Consider the following 26,399-nt stretch of genomic DNA (forward strand, 5'->3'; position numbering starts at 1 on the left):
AGGCAGACACAGGAAAATGTGAGCAGAGGAGACAAAAGCCATACACCAAGGCACCACTGGGAGTTGAACCCAGGATCTCCTGTTTACTAGACAGGTGCTTTAGCCAGCTAAGCCATGGTGCCTGCCTGAAGAAGGTATTTGCAACTGTTTCATTTGATGGTTGAAGTCAGCACCTGCAAATTCTAATGTACAGACGTTCCCCATTTCCCTCAAGACTTGCAGACCTTGAGGTGTCTGGCTCTCCGTGCACAGAAAGCCACAGCTGAGTAGACAGAGGGCTTCTAACAGGTGCCTCTACCACCAGTCACTGTGATCAGATAATGGTTAGTGATCTGTGTTTCAGTCGCAGCAACCTCGGCTCAGTTCTGAGTCATGGTAACCTTTCCTTCAGCTCCAGACTTCTCATTTGCCACTTTCCATGTGTGATGGGCTGTCTGCCCCAAACAAGCAGGAGAAAGATTAAGACAGCCTTGAAGAGGCTGTGCAGAACCCAGCCTATCAAGAAAGGGCTTATTGGGAGAGCCAATCAGGAGAAGGCTTGCTGGAGCAGCCCATATATAAAGAGCTGCTCAGCAGAGCAAGAGTTAGTCACTCCTTGGAGTTTGAGGAGGAGGATTGGCTGCTGTGAAGGAAGGAAGGAGCAGGGAGGGCACCGTGATCAGAGCAGTGCTGGGGTAAGGGTGCATGAGTGACTTCCTGGCTGACTACTGCCAGACTAAGGCCCTGATACAAAGGTGGAGGAAGGTTCTAGGTCTGTTGGGCAATGGTCCAGGGAAACAGATGGCAGGGTTGGAGGTTTAGACCTTTTGCCTCAGTAGCCACTGACACGGGTGGCTACACCCTGGACTGCAGCCGGCCACTGAGGCAAGTGTCTGGGTAGAGGACATCCCCAGCAGGGGGGAGAGAACTGAGTGGGGCACAGCCAGAGGGCTGTGTCCATAAGAGGACACTGAAGTCCTGAGAGCAACATGGGTCCTAATGATCATAGAATCTCAGGGTTGGAAGGGACCTCAGGAGGTCATCTAGTCCAACCCCCTGCTCAAAGCAGGACCAAACCCAACTAAATCATCCCAGCCAGGGCTTTGTCAAGCCTGACCTTAAAAACCTCTAAGGAAGGAGATTCCACCACCTCCCTAGGTAACCCACTCCAGCTCTTCACCACCCTACCAGCGAAAAAGTTTTTCCAATATCCAACCTAAACCTCCCCTCTGCAACTTGAGACCGTTACTCCTTGTTCTGTCATCTTCTACCACTGAGAACAGTCTAGATCCATCCTCTTTGGAACCCCATTTCAGGTAGTTGAAAGCAGCTATCAAATCCCCCCCTCATTCTTCTCTTCTGCAGGCTAAACAATCCCAGTTCCCTCAGCCTCTCCTCAGAAGTCATGTGCTCCAGCCCCCTAATCATTTTTGTTGCCCTCTGCTGGACTCTCTCCAATTTATCCACATCCTTCTTGTAGTGCGGGGCCCAAAACTGGACACAGTACTCCAAATGAGGCCTCACCAGTGCTGAATAGAGGGGAATGATCACATCCCTTGATCTGCTGGAAATGCCCCTACTTATACAACCCAAAATGCCATTAGCCTTCTTGGCAACAAGGGCACACTGTTAACTCATATTCAGCTTTTCGTCCACCGTTACCCCTAGGTCCTTTTCTGCAGAACTGCTTCCTAGCCATTCGGTCCCTAGTCTGTAGCAGTGCATGGGATTCTTCCGTCCTAAGTGCAGGACTCTGCACTTGTCCTTGTTGAACCTCATCATGTTTCTTTTGGCCCAATCCTCTAATTTGTCTAGGTTCCTCTGTATCCTATCCCTACCCTCCAGCGTATCAACCACTCCTCCCAGTTTAGTGTCATCTGCAAACTTGCTAAGGGTGCAGTCCACACCATCCTCCAGATCGTTAATGAAGATATTGAATAAAACCGGCCCCAGCACCAACCCTTGGGGCACCCCACTTCACCAATGGCCAGTTCAGATCTCAGGTTTGGGGGTTTCCCCCATTTCCACCTGCAGGGATTTGTCCTTGTGCGGGTGGGAAATGGTTCCCCCGAGTGATTTCTGAGCTGGGCAGAGGGTGAATGGGCAGAGGCTGGGGGGCCCTGAGATAGGGACACCTCTGGGCTGGGCTGGGGGGGGGCACTCTCTGCTGGCAACGGGGCCTGGGAAGGGCCAGGAAGGGGAGGGAGGAGCCAGTGTCCCCCATGGAGACGGCCCAGCCCCAGCTACTTCCCCTCCCCCACCTGCCCAACCCAGCAGCCCCCCCCTGCACCACTTGCTAGTCACATTCCCAGACCCCACTGCCAGCCCCTCCCCACTGCCAGGGACTTTCTCACTCCAGCCCCCTCCTGTCCCCTGTGAAAAGACATCACCCAGGGCTCCCTGCCGACCATGTGAGTGTGAGGCAAGAAGAATCCGTCCCATTCTGTTGTTGATTCAATATCGCTGTGTAATCCCCTCCAATTTCCCATCTTTTCTCTTCAACTGTTAAATGGTGACACAAAATCTCCCAGAGGTTGGTGCTTCTCTTTTACATTGGCAAATATTTAGTTTGTGCCCCATTTTCTCCTCAGTTCTGAAATACTGATATCAAATGCTCAAAAATCTTCCCCCTTTTCTCCCCAGGTGTGTGACTGAGATCAGGGCTCCTATCGTATTGCCAGGTGCTGCAGAGACCCCAACTGAGCTGTGGGCCCCGTTCTGCCAGGCACTGAAGAGACCCCAGGTGAGATCAGACCCCACTGTTGTGCCAGGTAAAACTGGGACCTGGACTGATATCATGGGCCCCTACCCTCCCCTTGTGCCAGGCAGCGCACGACTGTGATCCAAACCACTGCCTCCATTGTGCTAGGCACTTCAGAGACCTCGACTGAGATCTGTGTCCCCGTTGGGTCTGACATTGCACTGACCCTAACAAAGATCACACCCCACCACTGTACTGGGCACTGCACAAACCCTGACAGAGATCCTGCCCCCACATTTTGCCAGATGCTGCAGGGGCCCTAAACAAAATCCGGGATCCTGTAATGCTGGGAGTTGCAGAGTCCCCGACTGAGGTCAGGCCCCTGTTGTGCAGGGCTCTGCACAGACACCAAGATCAGGGTCCCCATTGTGACAGGTGCTGCACAGACACCAAGGGTATCTCTACCCTGCTGAGTCACCCATGCCAGGTGACTCAGGCTCACAGGGCTCAGGCGAGGGGGCTGTTTAATTGCAGTGTAGGTGTCTGGGCTCGGGCTGGGGCCAGGCTGTGGGACCCTGCGAGGTGGGAGGGTGCCAGACCTTGGGCTGCAGCCCCAGCCGGAACATGGACACCACAATTAAACAGCCCCACAGCCTGAGCCGTGTGAGCCCAAGTCAGCGGGCACGGGCCAGCCGCCGGTGTCTAACAAGTTTGCATGGAGAATTTGGGGCAAAACTGGAAACTGAACCCAGATTGTTTGAGTTCTTGCCTCTCCCCTTAACCCCAAGCCCAGCGTGTGTGTGTGCAGCGTTGTTTTGGTCTGTGTTTGCCTTGCATTGGCTTCCAAGGGAGGCTGTGGAATTTCCTTCATTGGAGGTTTTTAAGACCAGGTTAGAGATACACCAGTCTGGGAATGTCTAGGGATACTTAGTCCTGCCTCAACACAGAGGGCTGGAGTAGATGCCCTCTCAAGGTCCCTTCCAGGCCTACATTGAAATAATTCTCTTTTGTGCTGTGTCCTGTTCTACGCTGAGCTGTTTTGCATGGTGCCATTTGGAACTCTGATCGCACCTTGTTGTATTACAGTTTTATGGTGCATCGTTTTGCCTCAGCTTGTTGGTGCCTGTGCTGTGTTGCTTTGAGTTGAGCTATTTTCCGTTTTGTGCTTTTCTCCTAGGATGTCGTCGTTTGCATCGTGTTGCTTTCTTTTCCTTTGTATTGTCATTCTATGCTGTGGAATGTAGGTTGTTTTTTCCCCCCCTGAATTGCCTGACGTTATGTTGTGGTGGGTTTTATTCTGTATGTTGGGTTTTTATATGTATATATTGCATCACATCCTAGAAATGTAGGGCTAGATAGGACCTCAAGATGTCATCAAGTCCAGCTCTCTCTGCCGAGGCAGGACCAAGTATCTGTAGATTATCTCTGACAGAGCTTTGTCCTGCCTGTTCTTAAAAACTTCCAGGGACAGAGACTCCCCAGCCACCCTTGTAAGACTATTCCAGAGCTGACCTGCCTTAGCTCTGGGGACACCCACACAGACTGTAGTGGTGAGCAGCTCTGGAGAGAGAGGAGACCCCAGTGAGTGGCAGCTGGGTAAAGAGACTGAAGTTGGGAGGAGAAACATTGACGTGTCCAAGGTCACCCAGGCTGTCTGTGACAGAGCTAGAAATAGGTTCTAGTGCCACCGTACTGCTGTTTCTGAAGTTCTCTGCCACCCTGGTGTTTTAGGCACTGGTGCAAACCCTTAGTGTAGACAGAATTTACACTAGTGCACTCTGATTGGCACTGGTGCACCATGTCCCGGTTTGAAGATTTGAGGTGGGGGTGGGGGGAAGTGACCTCACAGAGGCCTGGGGCTGGCTGAACAGTGCAGCTGGTAAGGGAGGGGCAGCAGTGAGTGCTGGAGGTATGAGCCAGGAGCACAGCCCCACAGGGCTGGGCACTGACTTCTCCTGACCCAGGGGACACCCCCCAGCGAGGTGGTTTGTCCATGGATGCACAGGCTGTCTTGGCAGGGCAGCTCAGCTGCAGTCCCTGCACACCTCTTCCTGCAGCCTAATACAGTGTGCTTGGGGGACCTTCCCAAGCTGCGGGTGACGGGGCTCTGGAGCTAACAGGGTCTGTTCCTGGCTCTGTCACAGACCCGTTCAGTGACCGTGGGGAAGTCACAGCCCCTCTCTCTGTAACGCTGTCTTCAGTGTCTCGAGAGCGCGAGCACCAGCCTCAGGCAGACTGGCAAGAATCAGGGCACAAACCCCAAACTGGGTGCGAGGTCTGTATGGAGATTTCACCAACCAAGTATCCAGTGTAAACGCTTCAGGCACTGTAACAGTATTAACATGGAATCACAGACAGTCCCCTTGGGTGATCCCATATATCTCACCATGCAGGTGAGCTCGCCTTCGTGACAGATGGTCCCTTACTCCAGGGGTTCTCAACCTTTTTCTTTCTGAATCCCCAGTGATGGAGATTCCACAACCTCTCTAGGCAATTTATTCCAGTGCTTAACCACCCTGACAGTGAGGGAGTTTTTCCTAATGTCCAACCTAAACCTTCCTTGCTGCAATTTAAGCCCATTGTTTTTTATCCTGTCTGCAGAGGTTAAGAACAATTTTTCTCCCTCCTCCTTGAAATGACCTTTTATGTACTTGAAAGCTGATCATGTCCCCTCTCAGTCTTCTCTTCTCCAGACTAAACAAACACAATTTTTTCATTCTTCCCTCATAGGTCATGTTCTCTAGACCTTTAATCATTTTTGTTGCTCTTCTCTGGACTTTCTCCAATTTGTCCACATCTTTCCTGAAATGTGGCACCCAGAACTGGACACACCATTCCAGTTGAGGCCTAATCAGTGCGGAGTAGAGCGGAAGAATTACTTCCTGTGTCTTACTTACAATACTCCTGCTAATACATCTCAGAATTATACTTGCTTTTTTTGCAACAGTGTAACATTGTTGACTCATGTTTAGCTTGTGATCCACTGTGACTCCCAGATCCGTTTCTGCAGTGCTCCTTCCTGGGCAGTCATTTCCTGTCTTGCATGTGTGCAAGTGATTGTTCCTTCCTAAGTGGAGTACTTTGCATTTGTCCTTATTGAATTTCATCCTGTTTACTTCAGACCATTTCTCCAGTTTGTCCAGATCATTTTGAATTTTAATTCTGTCCTCCAAAGCACTTGCAACCCCTCCCAGCTTGGTATCGTCCACAAACTTGATAAGTGTAATACAGAGACTCTGTTACTGGGAGGGTTTCACCATGTCTCAGAGGGTTACAGCCTGGTGGGAGGGGGCTAGGCCTGTACTGGGATAAGGTCACTCTGTGCTTCACAGTGTGGCAGAACCTGGAATGTTCATTACCAGGGAAAAATGCTGGGGGGAATCGACATATGGAAAGGACAGAAACCCTGTCTGAATTCTCTCACATTGCCCTTCTCGCCCTGGCAGGCTACAGAATAACGTCCACATTTCGCCCCAAATCATCCCCTCTCCCAGCGGGAAGGAAATGGCTGCAATGGAGCTGGCTCAGGTAAGGGATTCTCAGGGAGCTGGTGGTGGGTTCTGGTTGGAGGGAGAGGAGCAGTAAAGGTATAGGAGGGTGGGAGGCAGGAAGTATCTTGGGTGGAGAAAGGGAGGGGACAGGATGAGACAAACCTGCTGAGACTTGTATACTCTAGGGTGTGATGGGTTGTCACCCCGGGGTGCAGTCTGGGGGGCTTCTGGGAACCGCTGTGCCCTCTAACCCTCAAGCTGGCCCGGCCCTTCTGTCACGGAGTGTGGGGGAGTCCGGTCCTGCACCCCTCTGCCTGGGACTCAGTGACTCTCAGCCAGCCAGTAAAACAGAAGGTTTATTGGACAACAGGAATGCAGGTTACAGCAGAGCTCGGAGGCACAGCCAGGACCCCTCAATCAAGCCCCTCTGGGGTCCAGGAAGCTTAATCCCCTTAAATTCCAACCACCCAGCCCAAAACTTAACTCTCCTCCCTCCAGCTGGACCCTTCCTTTGTCCACCTTCCCGGGCAAAGGTGTTGACACCCCTGCCTGCTCCCTGGCTCAGGTTACAGGCTGAGCACTTGTCTCTCACCTAAAGTAATCCCCGGCTCTCCCATCTCCCACACGGATAGCCCCTACTCCATCACAGCTCTCCCCCCTTAGAGACTGAACTGAGCGGGGTCACTCTGCCCAGTGACCTGAGGAAGTTCAGGGCCCCCTCTCCGGGACAACGCTTCCGCTATCAGGTTGGCACTTCCCTTCACATGGACCACGTCCATGTCATAGTCCTGCAGGAGCAGGCTCCACCTCAGGAGCTTGGCGATGGCTCCTTTCATCTGGTGCAGCCAGGTCGGGGGAGAGTGGTCGGTGTACACGGTGAAGTGTCGCCCAGAGAGATATGGCTCTAGTTTCTTAAGGGCCCACGCCATGGCCAGGCATTCCTTCTCGATGGCCGCGTAGTTCTGCTCCCGGGATAGCAACTTCTTGCTCAGGTACACGATAGGGTGTCTCTCCCCCTTTTCATTCTCCTGCATTAACACCGCCCCCAGTCCCGTGTCTGAGGCGTCGGTGGACACCATAAAGGGTTTGTCAAAATCTGGGTTTGCCAGAACTGGGCCACTGAGCAGAGCCTCCTTCAGTGCCCGGAGAGCCTGCTGGCACTGCTCGGTCCAGACCACCTTGTCTGGCTTCCCCTTCTTGCACAGCTCAGTGATGGGGGCGGCTAAAGTGGGGCACGAACCTATGATAGTACCCCGCCATCCTGATAAAGGCCTGGACCTGCTTTTTGGTTTGGGGAGCGGGCCAGTCTCTGATTACCTCCACCTTGGCTGGTTCTGGCTTTAGGCAGCCGCTCCCCACCTGATGGCCCAGGTAAGATACTTCAGCTATCCCCACCTTGCACTTCTCAGCCCTTACGGTTAACCCCGCCTCTCGGAGTCGGTCCAGCACTCGTCTAACCTGTGACACGTGGTTCTCCCAGGTCTGGCTGAAGACGCAGATGTCGTCAATATACGCCATGGCAAAACTCTCCATCCCCCTCAGTAGCTGATCCACCAGGTGCTGGAAGGTAGCTGGCGCTCCCTTGAGGCCGAAGGGCAGGGTCAGAAACTCGTAGAGCCCCAGAGGGGTGATAAAGGCCGATTTCAGCCTGGCATCTGCGTCCAGCAGCACTTGCCAGTAGCCCTTTGTAAGATCCATGGCGGTGAGGTACCGAGCGCCTCCCAGCTTGACTAGGAGCTCGTCAGGCCTGGGCATGGGGTAGGCATCAGATACGGTGATGGCATTGAGTTTTCGGTAGTCCGCACAGAACCGGATCGACCCATTCCTTTTTGGGGACCAGCACCACCGGCGAGGCCCAAGGGCTGGAAGACGGCTGGATCACCCCCAAAGCCAGCATGTCCCTGACCTCTCTTTGTAGGTCCTGGGCAGTTTTCCCAGTGACCTGAAAAGGGGAACATCTTATAGGGGGATGTGACCCAGTCTCCACCCGTTGGACAGTTAAATTAGTGCGTCCAGGCTGGTTGGAAAACAGCTGTCGGTATAGATGCAGCACCCCTCTGATCTCAGCATGCTGGGCCAGGGTCAGCTGATCAGAGAGGGGAATTGCCTCCCGGTGGGGAACCAGCTTTTGTCCCAGGGAATAGATCCACTAAAGGGTCATTTCCCTGCTCCTCCCAATGTCCACACACGGCCAACACCACATTCTCCCTGTCATAGTATGGCTTCATCATATTTACGTGGTACACCCAGCGGTGGTGCGCCCAGTTCGACAGCTCCACCACATAGTTTACCTCATTTAGTTGCTTGACAACCTTGAAGGGCCCTTCCCAGGCAGCCTGGAGTTTGTTTTTCCTCATGGGGCTGAGAACCATCACTTGATCCCTGGTGGCGAAGGCACGGTCCCGCGCCGTGCGATCATACCAGACCTTCTGCTTCCTCTGGGCTCTGGCCAGATTCTCCCTGGCCAGGCCCATGAGCTCGGCCAGTCTTTCCCGGAAGGTCGGGACATACTCCACCACTGACTCTCCATCGGGAGCGGCCTTCCCCTCCCATTCGTCTCTCATCAGGTCCAGGGGCCCCCTCACCCGCCTTCCATATAACAGTTTGAAAGGCGAGAACCCAGTAGATTCCTGGGGTACCTCCCTGTACGCGAACAGCAGGTGAGGTAAGTACTTGTCTCAGTCCTGTGGGTGCTGGTGCATAAAGGTTTTTAGCATCATCTTTAGCGTCCCATTGAACCTTTCCACCAGCCTGTTGGTCTGGGGGTGATACGCTGAGGCCCAGTTGTGCCGGACCCCACATTTCTCCCACAAGCACCGGAGCAGGGCCGACATGAAGTTGGACCCCGGTCCGTTAAGATTTCCTTGGGGAACCCCACCCGGCTGAAAATGGTCAGCAGCGCATCTGCCACAGTGTCGGCTTTGATACAGGACAAGGCCACCGCCTCAGGATAGCGAGTGGCGAAGTCTACTACCACCAGAATGTATTTCTTCCCCGACCGGGTCGCCTTGCTGAGAGGTTCCACTATGTCCATGGCCACCTTCTGGAAAGGTTCTTCTATGAAGGGTAAAGACCTCAAAGCTGCTTTCCCCTTGTCTCGGGCCTTCCCCACCCGCTGGCAGGGGTCACAGGATCGGCAGTACTGTCGGACATGGGTAAAGACCCCAGGCCAGTAAAAGTTCTGTCGCAGCCTCTGCCTGGTGCGTTGAATTCCCTGGTGCCCTGCGAGGGGGATGTCATGGGCCAGGTACAGCAGCTTGTGGCGAAACTTCTGGGGAACCACCAGCTGCCTCCTGATCCCCCATGACTCTACTTCCCCTGGGGGAGCCCATTCTCGGTACAGGAACCCCTTCTCCCACAGGAACCTCTCCTTGCAACCTCTCCTCATGGTCTGTACCGCACTGAGGTTAGCCCGGTCCCTGAGCTTCCGCAAGGAGGGATCCTTCTGCAACTCGGCCTGGAACTCAGCAGCTGGGACAGGGATGGGGACCTGTTCTCTCTCGCTGGCTGGGTCATGACCAGGGCACCCAGGGCGTTGCTGGGCCAGACCTCCAGGTCCCCCACCATTAACCCCTCCGTGGGCAAATATGGGTGTACCCACTTGGCCCCCCACTTCAGGTGTACCCTCGCCACGGGCACCTTGAATGGGGTCCCGCCCACGCCCATCAGGGTCAGGTAGGTGTCGGGCACCATCCGATCTGAGGCCACCACCTCGGGCCGGGCCAGCGTCACCTCTGCGCCCGTGTCCCAGTACCCAGTGACCTTTCTCCCATCTGCCTCCAGGGAAACAAGGCACTCGCTCCGCAGGGACAGCCCTGCCCCCATCCTGTAAACCAAAAACTCAGAGCCTGGAGCATCCAGCCCCCCAGAGGAGCTGACCTGGGACCCTCCTCCCTCCTTCGCCAGTGGTACGCGGCCAGCCCCATTCCTGGGAACGCTGCCCCTCGTCCAGCTGGGTCTCTACCAAGTTAATCCGGTGTGAGGTCTGTCTGCTCAGTCTGTCCTTGAGCCTGGGGCACTGGGATCGTATGTGGCCCCTCTGGCCACATTGATAGCAGCTCATGTCCCGTTGGTCCCCTCGAACTGGTTGGTTGTCCCTAACGCTGGGCATTCCCCTTGGGAGGGGGTTCTCCCGATTCCCCCTTTGGGAGGTCCCAGGATGACTCTCTCTCTGCATCGCAGCGGGCCTGTTCCTTTGGGACTCCTCCCTGCCACCCCCCGACCGGCTCTTCACAAAGTCATCGGCCAGCCGCCCTGCATGTTGCGGGTTCTCCGGCTTTTGGTTCCTCAACCACAGCCCCAGGTCGGATGGGCACCGCTCATACAGTTGCTCCAGTACCAGCAGTTTAATCACGTCCCCCTTCGTCTGGGCCCCATCTGCCCACTTGCTGGCGTACCCCTCCATGCGGATGGCTAGTTGCAGATAGGAGACCTTAGGGGTTTTATACTGACTCCGGAACCTTTCCTGGTACATTTCAGGAGTCAGCCCAAACTCGCGCAGCAGGGCCTGCTTGAATAGTTCGTAGTTCCCTTTCTCCTCCTCTCCCAGCTGGCCGTACAATGCCATGGCCTTGGGGTCCAGTAAGGGGGTGAGAACTCGGAGCCTGTCCGCAGGATCTACCTGGTGCAGCTCGCAGGCCATCTCAAAGGCATCCAGGAAGTCATCCATGTCCTCCCCCTCCTTACGCTGGGGCAGGATGCATTTATCAAAGCTCTGCGCAGTCCTGGGCCCCCCCTCACTCACCACAGCCGGGGGCTCACTGCCCCTCAGCCTCACCAGTTCCAGCTCATGATGATGCTGTCTCTCTTTCTCCTCCCGGTCATGGTCTCTCTGTCTCTCCTCATGGTCTCTCTGTCTCGCTTTCTCCTCCCGGTCATGTTCTCTCTGTTTCTCACGATCCTCCAGCTGTCTCAGTTTTAGCTCCTTCTCCCATTCCAGCCGCTTCCGCTCCACGGATGCCGAGCGTCTCCGGGACGATCCCCTGCTGGGGGGTGAGCTTCGCCGGGAGGATCCCCTGCTGGCCGGAGGGGTCACAGTGCCCTCGGTATTCACTAGGCTCCTCCCCGCCCTTCCCCTAGGCATAGGAAGGGGGGGTCTCGGGAAGCCCTCAGCTGCCGGCTGACCACTCCCAGCTGGGACAGACACTGGGGCCTGCGCTGCATCTGCCAGGCTGCTTCCCTCAGACACAGGGATCAGTTCATTCAAGCGGTCTCCCTCCTCCAGCTGGGCAATCAGCTGGTCCTTGGTGAGCCTCCCTCTGCGCAGCCCCCTCTGCTTCCACAGCTCCACCAGGTCACACTTAAGCCGCTTGGCATACATCTTCCTGCTGGCCACTCGCAGGCCGGGGTGCTCACCGCTCCCCACGGTTTCCAGGGAGACCCCTAGTGCACCAGCCCTTCTTAAGGTCACCACCTTTCTGCCAGGGTCGATCCGCAGACTCCTCCGCCCCTGGGACCGCTCGCTGCAATCCCCCGGGGGACCCTGTTACTGCAAATTCCTTCTCTCTGGTCACACACTCCCAAGGGTTAATTACCCCTAAAATTGTCCCTTTCTTTTACTGCTCCCCAGTCACTTATTGCAGGAAGCACCGTCCACGGGGTGCAGTAAATCCCACCGCTACCACCAGTTGTCATGGAGTGTGGGGAGGTCTGGTCCTGTACCCCTCTTCCTGGGACTCACAGTGACTCTCAGCCAGCCAGTAAAACAGAAGGTTTATTGGAAAACAGGAATGCAGGTTACAGCAGAGCTTGGAGGCACAGCCAGGACCCCTCAATCAAGCCCCTCTGGGGTCCAGGAAGCTTAATCCCCTAAATTCCAACCACCCAGCCCAAAACCAAAACTAAACTCCCCTCCCTCCAGCCGGCCCCTTCCTTTGTCCACCTTCCTGGGCAAAGGTGCTGACACCCCTCCCTGCTCCCTGGCTCAGCTTACAGGCTGAGCACTTGTCTCTCACCTAAAGTAATCCCCGGCTCTCCCATCTCCCACACAGACAGCCCCTACTCCATCACACCTTCTTGCACTGCTTTGCTGGAGATTCAGCCAGCCTCTTCAGGCCCTGTTATCACCCAACACGACAGCAGGTGGCGCCATGCACCCAACTAAGCCACCTGAGTGCTTTACCTAAGCCACTCAAGGAGAGAGAGAAGACAACAGCCAATTTCCCAGTGATAAGTGTTAGCAAACAGATCAAAGCAGATGACTTGGCAAATAACCAAAAGCTCAAAAAAGCCCGACATACTAGATGGATAGAATTTGAATTAGCAATTTCTCACCCTGACTGATGATAGAAGCAGTCCACCAAGTTTCCATACACAAGCTAGAAATCCCTTTACCCTGGGACCAGCACTTCCCCCAGTTCAGTCTTTGTTCCTCAGGTGTTTCCAGGAGTTCTCTTGTGTGCGGAATGAGGCCAAGAGATGATGTCACACCCACCTTATGTAGCTTTTCCATATGGCAGGAACCCTTTGTTCCAAACTCAGTTCCCAGTCCAGTTTGTGGAAAAATACAGGTACCAAAATGGAGTTTAGTGTCATATGGTCTGGTCACATGCACTAGCATGTCCTGCTGAGTCATAGTAGCCATGACTCGTAGGCTGGCTGAAACATTCACAAGAAGGCTCAGCTCTTCCATGGTCCATTGTCTTTGTTGATGAGCCATGAACACTGTCTGGCTTCTTTGTTGTACCTGAAAGGCTCGTTGTGGCTGTTACCCAGAGTAAGTACATTTGAAATACAGATACAGAGTCAATATCCATAACTTCAGATACGAACATGATACATGCACACAAATAGGACAATCATATTCAGCAAATCATAACTTTTCCAATGACACTGAACATGATGCATCTTGCACAAAAAATGCATCATAATTATGTCCTAATCATTTGATAATCATACCACTATGCTGAATGTGGGGTGCAGTGTCAGGGCCTAATTTCAAGGCAAAGGTGTTGGGAATGGAACTTCCCCTCTTTGTGGAACAGGAAATAACCCTCTAGCCATGGCTGGGAAAACTTCCCAGACTCCCAGTGCTGAACCCTGAACCTACTGACACTTCATTAGTTACCACCAACCTCGATCTTTGTGGCAACTGCAAACGTTATCGGTGATGATTTTATATTCTCTTCCAGGTCATTGATAAGAATGTTAAATAACACAGGGTCAAGAACCAATCCTTGTGGGACTCCCCTAGAAAGAAATCTACTCCACCATGGTTCCCCATTTACAATCATAGTTTTTAATCTATTTAATGTATGTTGTGTTTATTTTGTATCTTTCTAGTTTTCTAGTCAAAATGTTGTGCTGAACCAAGTCATATGCCTTACAGAAGTCTAGGTGTATTACATCAATACTGTTAGTTGCAACCAAACTTTTTTATCTCATGCAATAAGGATATCCAGTTAGTTTGATTGGATCTGTTGTCTCTGAACCTTTGTTAATTGGTACTAATTATATTACCCTCCTTTCATTCTTTATTAATTAAATCCATATTCGCTGCTCCATTATCTTGACCAGTATCTGACTAACACTCTTGTAATTAGCTGGGTCATCTCTTTTACACTTTTAAAATATTGGCACGGCATTAGCTTAGTCCAGTCTTCTGGAATTTCCCCAGTGTTCCAAGTCCTAATTAAAATCACCATTAACAGTCCTCCACACTCCTCCACCAGGTCTTTCAAAACTCTTGGATACAAGTTATCTGGACCTGCTTATTTAAACATGTCTAACTGTAATAGCTGCTGTTCAACATCCTCGTGAGTTATTGTTGGAATGGAAAGACTGTCGTCGTCAATGTCTTATATGACTTACATCATCCGTTTTTCTCCAAATCCAGGAGAGAAATATTTATTGAACACTTTGACCTCTTCTGCATTATTTTGATAATTCTGCCATTTCCATCTAGTAATTTACCACTACCATTGTTAGGGATTAAGTTTGTACTTAATATACTTTTTAAAAACTTCCTTCTTATTTTCATTAATTGGTCATTGATTTCTGATAGCTTCCCTTACCAATTTTCTACAATTCTGACCTTCTAACTTCTATTCTTTACTATTGACTTCCCCTTTCTTCCATATATTTTATTTGGAGAGTGTTGGGATTCCTACCAGGGAACCACCAGCATGGTCCAGAGACAGCCCCATCTCCTGTATCAAGCTCTGGCTAGTGGGTATGTGATAAATGTGATGACCCTGCCTCCATCTGTCAGCTGGGAGACACAAAGGTTCTCTCTTTCCACCCTCTGATGCCGCCTGGCTGTTCTAGGCAAGGTGGGGTGGGACTCTGTTAACATGTGCCTCCCGGGGCTTCCATTTACCTGGTGCTGCTGTTCCGTGAATAGTGGGGCTGTGAGTGGGGCAGTGGGTCCTGAATGTTGGACTCTTGCTCTTTCAGGGGCCGGTGACCTTCGAGGAGGTGGCTGTGTATTTCACCAGGGGAGAGGGGGCTCTGCTGGACCCCACTCAGAGAGCCCTCTACAGGGATGTCATGCAGGAGAACTATGAGACGGTGACCTCGCTGGGTAAGGAGTCCTGTCCCCTGGGTTATTAGAAGCTGTGGGGTCTGTAAAGAACCTGAGTAGTAATAACTTTATACCTTTATTTGTCATACAAGTTTTGACAAGTTTCCTTGCCCCCCTGTTTTTTGCCTTATCTCCCACCCACTAGTATCATTTTTGGACATGTGCCTTTTTTGTGCCGTCAGTCATTTAAAAATTGCACTTAATGTATCCTTATTGGCTACATTCATAACTGTAGCTTTCATGCGTATTCCTCATTTTAAGAGGAAAATATACCTCCTGTAGAATTCTAAATTGAGTAAATAGGTGTGTGACTCTTGCCTGGCTTGTGTGACAGTCAAATGAGCTCCTCTTTTGATAGGAGAGCGTATAATGTTGTCATTCAGGACCCCACGAATGAAGGGAGAACAGAGCTGTGGGGGGGGCGGAGAAGGGGGAATAGGTAATTCTGGGGTGCCCAGATATGGGGAGGGTGTGTGCAGGGTTAGAGCTAAGAAGCAGCAGGGAGGGATGAGGTTGTGAGAGATGAGGAGGGAACACAAGAAGCTCCCAAGGTGCCGGGAGGTGGTGCTGGCTGAGAGTAATGGGAAGAAGTGGAGGGGAGTGTGGAGGAAGGACACCGAGGAAGTGGCTCATTCTCAGGTGCTGAAGCTAAATGGCCTGTCCTTGAGGAAGAGTGGGACCCCTTGGGGGTGTAGTGCACTCAAGAGGCACCTCCCAAGGACGGTTTAAAAGCCAGGGCATTGCACAGATCCTATGGATCCATGACAGTGCCAAAGGTTCAGCCTTATGGGGAAAAGATATAAAACAAGAAAAGGATCTAAATGCGTGTTTACCATCGCTCCCTCTCAGTCCTCATGGGAATCCCTGATCCGTTCCAAAGTGTATTAAAACCTTCCTTAAAGGCTTACCTCTTGGGTATCAGGTCATGTCCGTTTTAGAGGGTTTTCCCTTCACCCTCCCACTTCCCTGGTTCTTGTCACGCAGACAGCAAGCAGCAAAAGACCAGAAATCTGAAGCACAGATAATGCGATGTTTATTGGGGTTATTTCCAAGCAAGCATGTTCCACTACCCTAATGAACTTACACCTAGAAAAATTAATGATGCAGCAGACAGAAACAATTAGAGAACCAGACTGATTAACAAGGTAAAAGTGGTGGCGATAAAGATAAAACAATACAGAAATGAGGGTTTCATAACCACAACCATTGATAAGGGATTTATTGCCAGACCAGCTGCTGTCAAAGTAAGTTTTCTTTAACCATCTTAAGATCTGTTTCTTTATCTGCTTGTGATGGGCACTGTCAGGACAGGATTGACTTCCTAACAGCCTAATAGCACCTTATCCCAAACCAGTCACACTGAAATGTGAGGATGTGACGCTATGTTTCCCAGCTTATGGCAGCCCCTGCTGTTTAGCCAAAGGCCTTAGCCTAAGAACAAGGCCTCAGCCTATCCTAGTGAGAGAAGGCCCAGACACAGGCAGACTGAGATTTTGATTCTTAGCTAGTGACAGGGGTATAAAGACAAAGTGATAAAAATACCCCTAAGTTCTTAAAGTCTAGGCTTTACAGGCAGGCCTGAATATCTCTATTCTAACAGTGGGTTCTAGCCCTTCCCCCGTTCTGTGTCTGTCTTGTCTATTTAGATCAGGGGTCAGCAACCTTTCAGCAGTGCTGTGCCGAGTCTTCATTTATTCACTCTAATTTAAGGTTCCGTGTGCCAGTAACACATTTTAACGTTTTTAGAAGGTCTCTTTCTATAAGTCTATAATATAGAACTAAACTATTGTTGTATGTAAAGTAAATAAGGTTTTTAAAATGTTTAAGAAGCTTAATTTTAAATTACAATTAAATTAAAATGCAGAGTCCCCCCTCGGACCCAGGCAGTGTGAGTGCCAGTGAAAATCAGCTCGCTGCCGCAGGTTTCCTATCCCTGATTTAGATTATAAATTCTTCAGGGCACGGGCCATCTACTGTTCTCTGTTTGCACTTTGCCTAGCACAATGGGGGCCCACTGTTAGTTGGTCCTTAGGCACTAAGGTAGTGAATATGATTTGTTATAATAGTAACTCTCCTGCCACTTTGAGCCAAGGAAGATGGCCTTGGGATGCGTAGCCTTATTTGGGGTGTGAGAGTAATGTTGATTTGATTTATCAACTTAATTTAACGTGTAATGTAATTATTTTAATTAATTAATAATAATAATTAATCATTTATATTAATTAATATGGGTTTAGGCTCACCAATTTGTTTGATCAGAAGATAAAAGTTCGTGTTTCGAATCAGGTTCCACAGAATTGATAAAGGGACCTTCGGGGGTATGACAGGAAGCTCACAGTGAGACAGATATAGTCGTAACGACTTTTTATTATACTCAATGAAATAGTAAGTAAATTGTAAAACAGGTAGAATTACAGAGTTACAATTGTATTACTGTTATTCAGGAGATGCATATGATGATACAATATTATGTGCTGCAAACTTTTGGTTAATATTCACACCCTGTTTTGATAAACTGGTGTTGGCCTCACCTCTGGCGGTTGTGGTTTCACAGCTCTTGCAAGGGAAACTAATGTAAAGAGCTCTCAAAGCTACTTTGGAATTTACTTTTTAGCTCAACTAAATAATCTAATACACAAATTAAAATAAAGTTTTGAACTTAAAGTTTGAAAAGAAAATAAGTGTGGCCTATTACTGGTTAATAGCTGTCGTAGATGGATAGCATGAATACGTAGTTGAAGATGGTGAAGCTTAGAGAAGGAGGAGGAGGTCAAGGTGCGGGTAAAAAGAGATATGTTACCTCTTTTTATAGCGAGGTAGGTTACCTCTTTTTTTGGAAATAAATGCCGGAAATCCTTCCTTTTATGCCCAAATTTCAGTCTTCCCCCATAGAAATGATAGGGTACGCTTATTCCATAGGCTAGTATGTATGTGTGTATGGATGGCAGGTATCTGCGCACTTGTGGGGTACTTGTTAAGCCTGTGAGTACAACTTTGAAAAATCCCCTTTGCTATTCTTCATTGTCTGTTGGTCTAGGTAAAGAGTCTTAGACCTAAGCGTAGGCACTTTATTTGGGTATAGGAAAAACAGTTCCTTTTCTGGATGAAAGGGCACAGGATATAGCTATGCTAACTTTGCTTTAACTTAAAATGCAGGTTTTTGGCCTGTAGGTTTCTTGCATTACAGCCAAATATATTTTTAATATGAATTAATAAACCTATCACAATACTGTACTTATAAGAAAAGAGATATTGATGCAGGCAAGCAGATGAATCCTGAGGGCTACAGATGTTACTGCCTAAAAATGAGATGGGGTTAAAACTATGGAATATTCTTTGTGACAAGTATCCCACAAATTCCACTGACCTCCCTTGTTTTCTTTGCCTGCAGTAGGGTTTCCAATTTCCAAACCTGCTGTGATCTCGCAGCTGGAACGAGGAAGAACCGTGGGTCCCGGACCTCCAGGGCTCTGAAAAAGAAGTGGTCCCGAGAGCTGCCGTCACAGGTGAGGACTTGGTTAAACAACTCAACAACTGCTTAGGAATGCAGGAAACATTTGGGATGCCCTACAAAGACCCTGTGAGCTCTTCAAGTTCAGGATTGTTCCCTGCAGATGTGGAATCATTATGGCAGATGTCACTCATTGCTTCCCTCCTATTCTGACTGACAACTGGCAGCGGGTCCCTCCCCGATCTCACTTTCCCCTGAGAATTATGGTGCAATGAGGACCCAGAACTGATGCCTTCCTCTCTTCTCTGTGGAAGGCTTTGGGGAAAATCAGCACCTGATAGGTTTGATCTCTCCCACATATATTTTGGTTTGTTCATCCCTTTTTTCATTCCTCTCTCTGACATTTCCTTTTTCTCAGGCACAGGGAGTGACCTATGTCTGGATTCTCTCTGTCTCCCATCCGGCGATGGGCTGGTGAGTGAAAACGAGGAGGAGAAACCCCAGCAGGAAGACACTGTGCAAGTAGATCCACATTGGCTGTTATCAGGAAGATCCAAAGGGAATGTTTCCAGGAGTTGTGCACTCCCAGAAAACACAAAAGCCTGTGAGACTCAGCAGAGGCCAGAGGAAAACTACAGTAGCCACTCAGCCCTTATTCCACGCAACAGAATCAACATGGAAGAGAGACGCTACATGTGCCACGAGTGCGGGAGAAGCTTCAATCGGCGCTCAAACCTTATTGCACATCAGAGAATCCACACTGGGGAGACGTCCTACACCTGCTCTGAGTGCGGGAAAAGCTTCGGGCGGAGCTCACACCTTATCAGACATGAGAGAATCCACACTGGGGAGACACCCTACACATGCTCTGAGTGTGGGAAAAGCTTCAATCGGCGCTCTGCCCTTATCACACATCAGAGAATCCACACTGGGGAGACACCCTATACATGCTCTGACTGTGGGAAAAGCTTCAATCGGCGCTCAAACCTTATTACACATCAGAGAATCCACACTGGGGAGAAGCCCTACACATGCTCTGAGTGCAGGAAAAGCTTCAGGCTGAGCTCTGACCTTATCAGCCATGAGAGAATCCACACAGGGGAGATGCCCTACACGTGCTCTGAGTGCGGGAAAAGCTTCAAGCAGAGCTCAAACCTTATCACACATCAGAGAATCCACACAAGGGAGATGCCCTACACATGCTCGGAGTGCGGGAAAAGCTTCAATCAGCGCTCAAACCTTATTACACATCAGAGAATCCACACTGGGGAGAAGCCCTACACATGCTCTGAGTGCAGGAAAAGCTTCAGGCTGAGTTCTCACCTTATCAGACATCAGATAATCCACACAGGGGAGACGCCCTACACGTGCTCTGAGTGCGGGAAAAGCTTCAGGCTGAGCTCTCACCTTATCACACATCAGAGAATCCACACAGGGGAGACGCTCTACACGTGCTCTGAGTGCGGGAAAAGCTTCAATCGGCGCTCAAACCTTATTACACATCAGAGAATCCACACTGGGGAGATGCCCTACACGTGCTCTGAGTGTGGGAAAAGCTTCATTCAGAGCTCACACCTTATTAGACATCACAAAATCCACATGAGAGAGAACTGTAATAAATCCCTTGACTAGGGCTGGCCAAAGTTTTGTTTTTTTAATTACATTTGCTAATTCCCACATAGTGATTTTTGCACCATCTTCACCAAGGTCTCTCAGCTCCACCAGATCAGTTGCCTGCTTCTGCCTTTTGCAGCTCACCCTTCTTTGGGGTCAGTCCTGTGATCTTTTCTATCAACTCCTTTCCTTTGAGTCGAAGGAGTGTGTGTCCCTCCGGCCAGGAATGTTCATCAGCTCCAGGTGGGGGAGAGGTTTGATCCCAACAAGCTACACTGAGGCAAAAACTACCTGAGCCTGACATCCACTAGGGCTGTACATGGCGTTGGCTGCTCAAGTTAGTGATCTTAATGTAAACATTTGTAGTGCAGATGCAGCCCAGGTGCAGGGGTTGGCATTAGCTTTCCCCTTGACCTGACCTAAACTCCATCACTTTCCCTAGTCTAAACAAACCCTGAGCATCACGGTTATACTGTTCCCCCATTTCACAGCAACTGTTAGTCATCGAGTTCTCCTTGGGGAACAAATTGTGTCATTCCCAGTTGCTCTGATGTTGCTTCAGGTTGTGCTGGGGAGCAGATATTTTTATTATCGTTTTCCACACTTAAAATATATTGAACTATAACAAAGAGCAGGAACAGGCAGGGGCGGCTCTAGACACCAGCGCGCCAAGCAGGCGCGTGGCTCCTTTCCCGGGCGGCATTTGGCTCGGTGGACCTGCCGCAGGCATGACTGCGCGGGTCCCCTCTTCCGCGGCTCGGTTGAGCTCCCGCAGGGATGCCTGCGGGAGCTCAACCGGAGCCGCTGGACCACGGCACCCGCCGCACTCATGCCTGCGGCAGGTCCGCTCCTCCCGGGCTCCAGGTTGATCTGCCGCAGGCATCCCTGCGGGAGCTCAACCGGAGCCGCGGGAAGAGGGGACCTGCCGCGACCGGGAAGGGCGGCGCAGCGCACCGCGCTGCTTGGGGCAGCCTGATTTCTAGAGCCGCCCCTGGGAACAGGGCAGGGATAGGGAAAAATGTCATTTCACCCATTGTAACAACAGACGGAGTTAGGGTAAGACAGAGGGATTCCCTTATTCCCCATCACCATCCTCCTTCAATCCGTGCTAGAGCCTAAGAATCTTTTTCCTTTCCCCTGTTGTGGGATGGGAGACGTCCCAAAGTGCTCCCTGTGCTATAGCACATGGCTAAGCTCAGAGAATAAACCCCCAATAACCCCTGAGCTTTGCTTTTTGAATTCTGTGTTTCCGATTACTTCAAGCCTGGGCATTGTGATTATTTACCAGTTTCTCTAGCACTGTTCCTACCACTTTTTCTGTAACATTTTTTGTTTTTTCTGGGACAGGGTTGTTATTCCTTTGCCTAATCCCAACCTGGAAGGCCAGGGTGTCTGTTTTCTCTGGCCCCTCCCCACAGAGAAATCTGACAGGGTTGAACCTGCCAGGAGCAAACAAAAAGCCCCACCGGTCACACACACAAAGCAAATAGACACACACAAGACACAGAAGAAACTGAATTATTTCCACTTTCCCACAGCATGTTCTGAAGGTTGTTTTAATTTGTTTATTTTCTTGGAACCAGAACTGGGAAAAGAGCACTGGAGTCAGTGTGTCATAAACAGATAGTTAAGGGTTAAGGTCTCTTTTACCTGTAAAGGGTTAACAAGCTCAGTAACCTGATGAACACCTGACCAGAGGACCAATCAAGGGATAAGAGAATTTCAAATCTCTGGGGAGGGAAGTCTTTGTGATCTTTGTTGGGGTTGCCGTTCTCTTTTTGGATCTAAGAGAGGCCAGACATATCTCCAAGTTCTCCAAGTTTTCCTGAAGTATTAGAAAGGCGGTTTAGTCTTATAATTAATTTCTACATTTGCAATTGTATGTTTGCTGAAGAAATATCTTTATTTCTGTTTGCTGTTACTTTGATTATTCTGAGAAAGAAGGGGAGGGGGAAAGCCTCTCCAGGTTGATAAGCTAGACCCTGTATATTTTTCATCCTGGTGTTACAGAGATAGTGTACTTACTTTCTCTCTTTTAATAAAATCTTTTCTTTTAGAACTTGATTGATTTTTTCCCCTTGTTTGGATTTTCAGGGAAGAGGAGGGGAAAAAGTGAATCCTCTTTCTTTGATTCAATAAGCTTGAATCAAGGTATCTCTCCCAAGGACTAGGGGAGGAAGGGAAGGGGATAGGGAATCCCTCTTTGTGTTAAGATTCAAGGAGTTTGGATCTGTGTTCCCCAGGAAAGTTTGGGGAACAGGAAGTGTGCCAGACGCTAAAAACTTGGCTGGTGGCAGCTTTACCAGATCTAAACTAGGATTTTAGTTTAGAGGAGTCCATGCAGGTCCCCATCTTGTGGACGCTAAAGTTCAAAGTGGGGAACAAACCTATGACACAGTGGAATTAGAGCAGGGAGGATAAGTCTCATGATTCATCACTAACCAAAGGCTTTGTAGACAGAGCGATAATGTTACTGAATGGTCTGGCTAACCCTGCAGTTAGAAACAATCAACTCTACGGGTGGTAAATTTACAGAGGCTCTGCTGCTGATCATGAAGTAGAAGCACATTACCTTTAAACAGCTGCTATTTCAGTGCCTCTGGAAGTACAGAAAACAATGATCTGTGTTAAAGGAAAGTTGCCATTTCTCAGAGCCCCAACTTCTGTTTTGTGTGTACAGGAGGGTTTGAATGTGTAGCAGGTAGTTTAGTCAAGCTTAGCTATTTTGTGTGTGTAACAGGCTCCTGCCCACCTCCAGCAGAGGTTTCAGTCACATACGATGGCAACTTACCGAATGTCACACAAATTAGTCCATCCCTCCCCATATTCAGTCTCTGACCGGAATGTTAGAATGAGGCAGAGAAATGGGAAAGTATCGCGGTAGGAATACATTAAAAAGTGGGATTAATCAGAGCTGGGCTGCAGACAGAGCCTGTTCTACAGCTGGTGAAGTGACAGGGACACACTCCCGCTAGTGCCGGCTCTGAAATAACAGCAGAAGCAGATGGAAGAGAATGAGCTCATGGGCAGCTGCCCTGTCAGTGCATCACCCACCTGGCAGGTGTTACACAAAACACAGCACTTCCCCCCACTGCCACCACTTCATTATACTGGCCATGGGGCTGTTTGTCCTGCAGGACTTTGATCTCTCGGGGTGGTCCATGGTGATTCATAACAGAGCCATTGGGGAGCAGGAGTCATCCCAATGGAAATCTCGCCACTTCTTTCTCAGTGTTACCTTCTTAGCCCTGGCTTTGGAGGTGACATTAGCCTTATCCTGTCTTGATTTTAGGTAGGATTTTGATCACCTTCTGGGGCTTGACAACTTAGAACTTTTGAGGGCTTTTCTCTGCCTTTTTGGTCCCTGCTGCAGTCAGTACATTCTAGACATGGGCATGGTGACCTACCTGGGGATCTTGACAGCTTTAGCCAGCTTCTTGGTGGCTATTTTCCTGCTCACAGCCACTGTCTTCTTCTCATGCCTTGTCCTGGGGGCCCAACTGCTGGTTGAATGGGAAGGAGCCAAAGTGCTGGTGACTTTAGCCCACCAAGTTGCCTTTGCTCGTCAGACTCCTGAACCCCAACTGGATGTGGTTCTTGTTCTTCTGCACAGCACAGCCTGGAGAAGAGGGATCTGCAAATGTACATTCATTTGATCCCTTTGTTTAATTGATGAAAACGTAAACTAGACACTTAGAGGATTGGAACTGATTTCAGCTGATGGACAGGTTTGCTAGATTTTTATGCATTTGGACAGTGAAATGTTGAGTGTTACATTCATTTCAAGCATCCCCATATAGTGGAGCTTCTGAACATAATGGAGAATGGAAATCAAAATATTTTCCCTTTTTTCAAAAATAAAAAAAAAATAAGAGGCTTATTAGAGGGCACTTGGATTTGAAGCAGGGACCACTTGATCTGCAGTCAAACACTCTACCACTGAGCTATAACCCCCTGAGAGCAGATACTCTCCCATTGTAGCTGAAGCACATCAGTGATTCCAATAGCAGGGGCAGGTTCTCTCTGGGGCACAGAGATTTTTCGGGAGTTGGTGGCTCCTTTCTTTCCTCACCCTGGAGTAAATGCAGCTTTTTATTCCATGATACATGTTTTATGGACTAACAACAGCAGCTTGAAGAAAAAGGAGAGTGAGTATTTCACTCTCAGGGCCGAAGGGGGTCACGTCCCCTCTGTCTGACCGTTGCCATTGCAGGAGCAAAGGTTTCAATGGAATTGAATGCCCTGGCTCAGACTAGAGACACAGAAAGGTTTTGCTGTTCGTTGAACGGCAAAGGAAATTGTGTCTGTATGTGAAACTGAGGAGGGACATGAAATGCTCACAGGGTGGCGCAATGCCCTAAGCTAAGGCAGGAGGGTGAGGGAATGGGGCTGAGGAATGACTGAAGTGGACTCACCTGGGATTGAAATGACATTTGTTTGTGTCAGGCAGTGAGAAAAGCGACATTAATTCAGATGCAGGTTTGAGGCTTCTTTAGCTCCTTGTAGAACTTGAACTTGATTTCCCAGAAGGGAGAAAGGGAAAGTCTGGGGCGGCCTTTAGTCCCTGGCTGGAGCAGTGTATGAAAAAGGCTCCAGAGACGCAGTTGGCAATTACAGGCCACTAAGTCTAACGTCAGTACTAGGGCAAATTGGGTGGAATTGTAGAGCCCAATGATTAGACCCATCGGTGAACAGAATTTGCTGGGTGTAGCGGGTGGTCCCCTGCTCCTGCCCTGCGGGGCTTGAAGCGCCCAGGAGAGGGCTGGGGCAAGGAGCCTGGGCTGACTGGGGGAAGCAGGCTCAGCTGTGGCCATGCCCCAGTCAGGCCCAGCTGGCCCCTAGAAGAGGCTGTGAGCCAGGAGCCCAGTCAGTCTCCCTCTGCTTGTAGTGAGAGAAGGGCCTGGCTGCAGGGACCCAAGCAAGACACCTAGAGTGGGAGCAGGGCTGGGGAAGGGCCAGAGGAGCTGGGAGCTCTGGCCTGGAAAGCCCCAGGCTGCAGGCCTCACTATAGGCTGAATAGGTGCAGGGCTGCAATGGGGCAGCCCAGGGGGAAGCAGAGGCGGCAGGTCCAAACCCCTTTGCCTGTGGTGAGTGGCTCACACTGCAGTCTGCCCCAGTGAACGGGGGCTGGATGGAGACTGGGCAGTAGCCAAGACTGAGGTGAAGTGGGGATAGTGGGTGGGGTTCCCTGGGAGGGGAGACCCAGAACTGTGGGGCTACTGCCAGGGGGTACTGCCAGGGTAAAAGGGGCACTGGGGTCCTGGGAGGGACGGGGGCCAGCTGAGGTAAGGCAGATCACCGGCCTGCAGAGGGTGCTCTGATGCCTGGAGAGCTAATTCCCAAGATGACCAGCAGGAGGCGCCGTTGGGTGAGTCTGCCCCCGCTTACATTGGGGAAGAATGAACATGGTTTTGTAAAGGAAAATCATGCCTCACAAATCATCTATCATTCTTTGAGGGAGTCAACAAGCATGTGGATAAAGGTGATCCCGTGGATATAGTATACTTAGATTTTCAGAAAACCTTTGAGAAGGTCTCTCCCCAAAGGCTCTGAAGCAAAATGGGATAAGATGGAAGGTCCTCTCTGGGATAGGTAACTGGTTCAAAGGCAAGAAAGAAAGGGTCTGATTTTCAGAATGGAGGGAGGTAAATAGTGGTGTCCCCCTGGGGTCTGTACTGGGACCAGCACTGCTCAACATACTCCTCAGTGATCTGGAAAAGGGGTAAACAGTGAGGTGGCAACATTTGCAGATGATACAAACCAACTCAATTTAGTTACGTCCAAAAGAGAGTGCAAAATGTGACAAAGGGATCTCACCAAACTGAGTGACTGGGCAGCAAAAAGGCAGATGAAATTCAATGTGGATCAATGCAAAGTAATGCACATGGGAAAACATGATCCCAATTCTACAGCTAAACTGATGGGGTATAAATTAGCTCTTACAACTTAAGAAAGCGGTCTTGGAGTCACTGTGGATACTTCTCTGAAAGCATCTACTCAATGTGCATTGGCAGTCAAAAAAGTGAACAAAATGTTGGGAAGTCCTTAGGAAAGGGATGGCTAGTGAGACAGAAATATAATATTGCCTGTCTATAAATCTGTGTTATGCCCACATCTTGAATACTGGAGCTGGTCCTCGTCTCAAAAGATATATCTGAATTGGGAAAGGCACAGAAAAGGGCAACCAAAATGATTGGGGTATGGAACAGCTTCCATGTGAGGTGAGATTAATAAGACTGAGGGGAGTTTTCAGCTTGGAAAAGAGATGACGAAGGGGGGGGCTAGGATAGAGGTCTATAAAATGATGATGGGTTTGGAGAAAGTAAATAAGGAAGTATCAGAGGGGTAGCTGTGTTAGTCTGGATCTGTAAGGAAGTGCTATTTACTCCTCATAACACAAGAACTAGGGCCACCCGATGAAATGAATAGGCATCAGGTTTAAAACAAACCAAAGGAAGTATTTCTTCACCCAACACACAGTCAACTTGGGGAAACTTTGCCAGAGGATGTTGTGAGGGCCAAGACTATAACAGGGTCCACCAAAGAACTAGATAAGTTGATGGAGGATGGGTCCATCATTGGCTATTACCCAGGATGGGCAGGGATAAAGAAACATGCCCTTGAAGTGTCCTCAGCCTCTGT

General features: G+C 50.0%; 1 protein-coding gene and 1 non-coding gene across 2 annotated transcripts in view; one reads left to right on the plus strand and one right to left on the minus strand.

Annotated features, from left to right (window-relative positions):
* The window catches only part of LOC120381410 (zinc finger protein 850-like), a 91,648-nt gene that overhangs the window by 12,475 nt on the left and 52,774 nt on the right, over positions 1-26,399 (plus strand). Inside the window, exons 3-4 of the mRNA XM_039499599.1 lie at positions 3,127-3,135; positions 18,826-19,753. Coding sequence (XP_039355533.1) covers positions 3,127-3,135; positions 18,826-19,753 — 937 coding nt within the window. The remainder of the gene's footprint in view (positions 1-3,126; positions 3,136-18,825; positions 19,754-26,399) is intronic.
* Positions 49-122, minus strand: TRNAT-AGU. The gene has a single exon. It is a non-coding gene; the product is annotated as a tRNA-Thr (tRNA).

This window comes from Mauremys reevesii, linkage group 14 (genome assembly GCF_016161935.1).
Source record: "Mauremys reevesii isolate NIE-2019 linkage group 14, ASM1616193v1, whole genome shotgun sequence".
NCBI lineage: Eukaryota > Metazoa > Chordata > Testudines > Geoemydidae > Mauremys > Mauremys reevesii.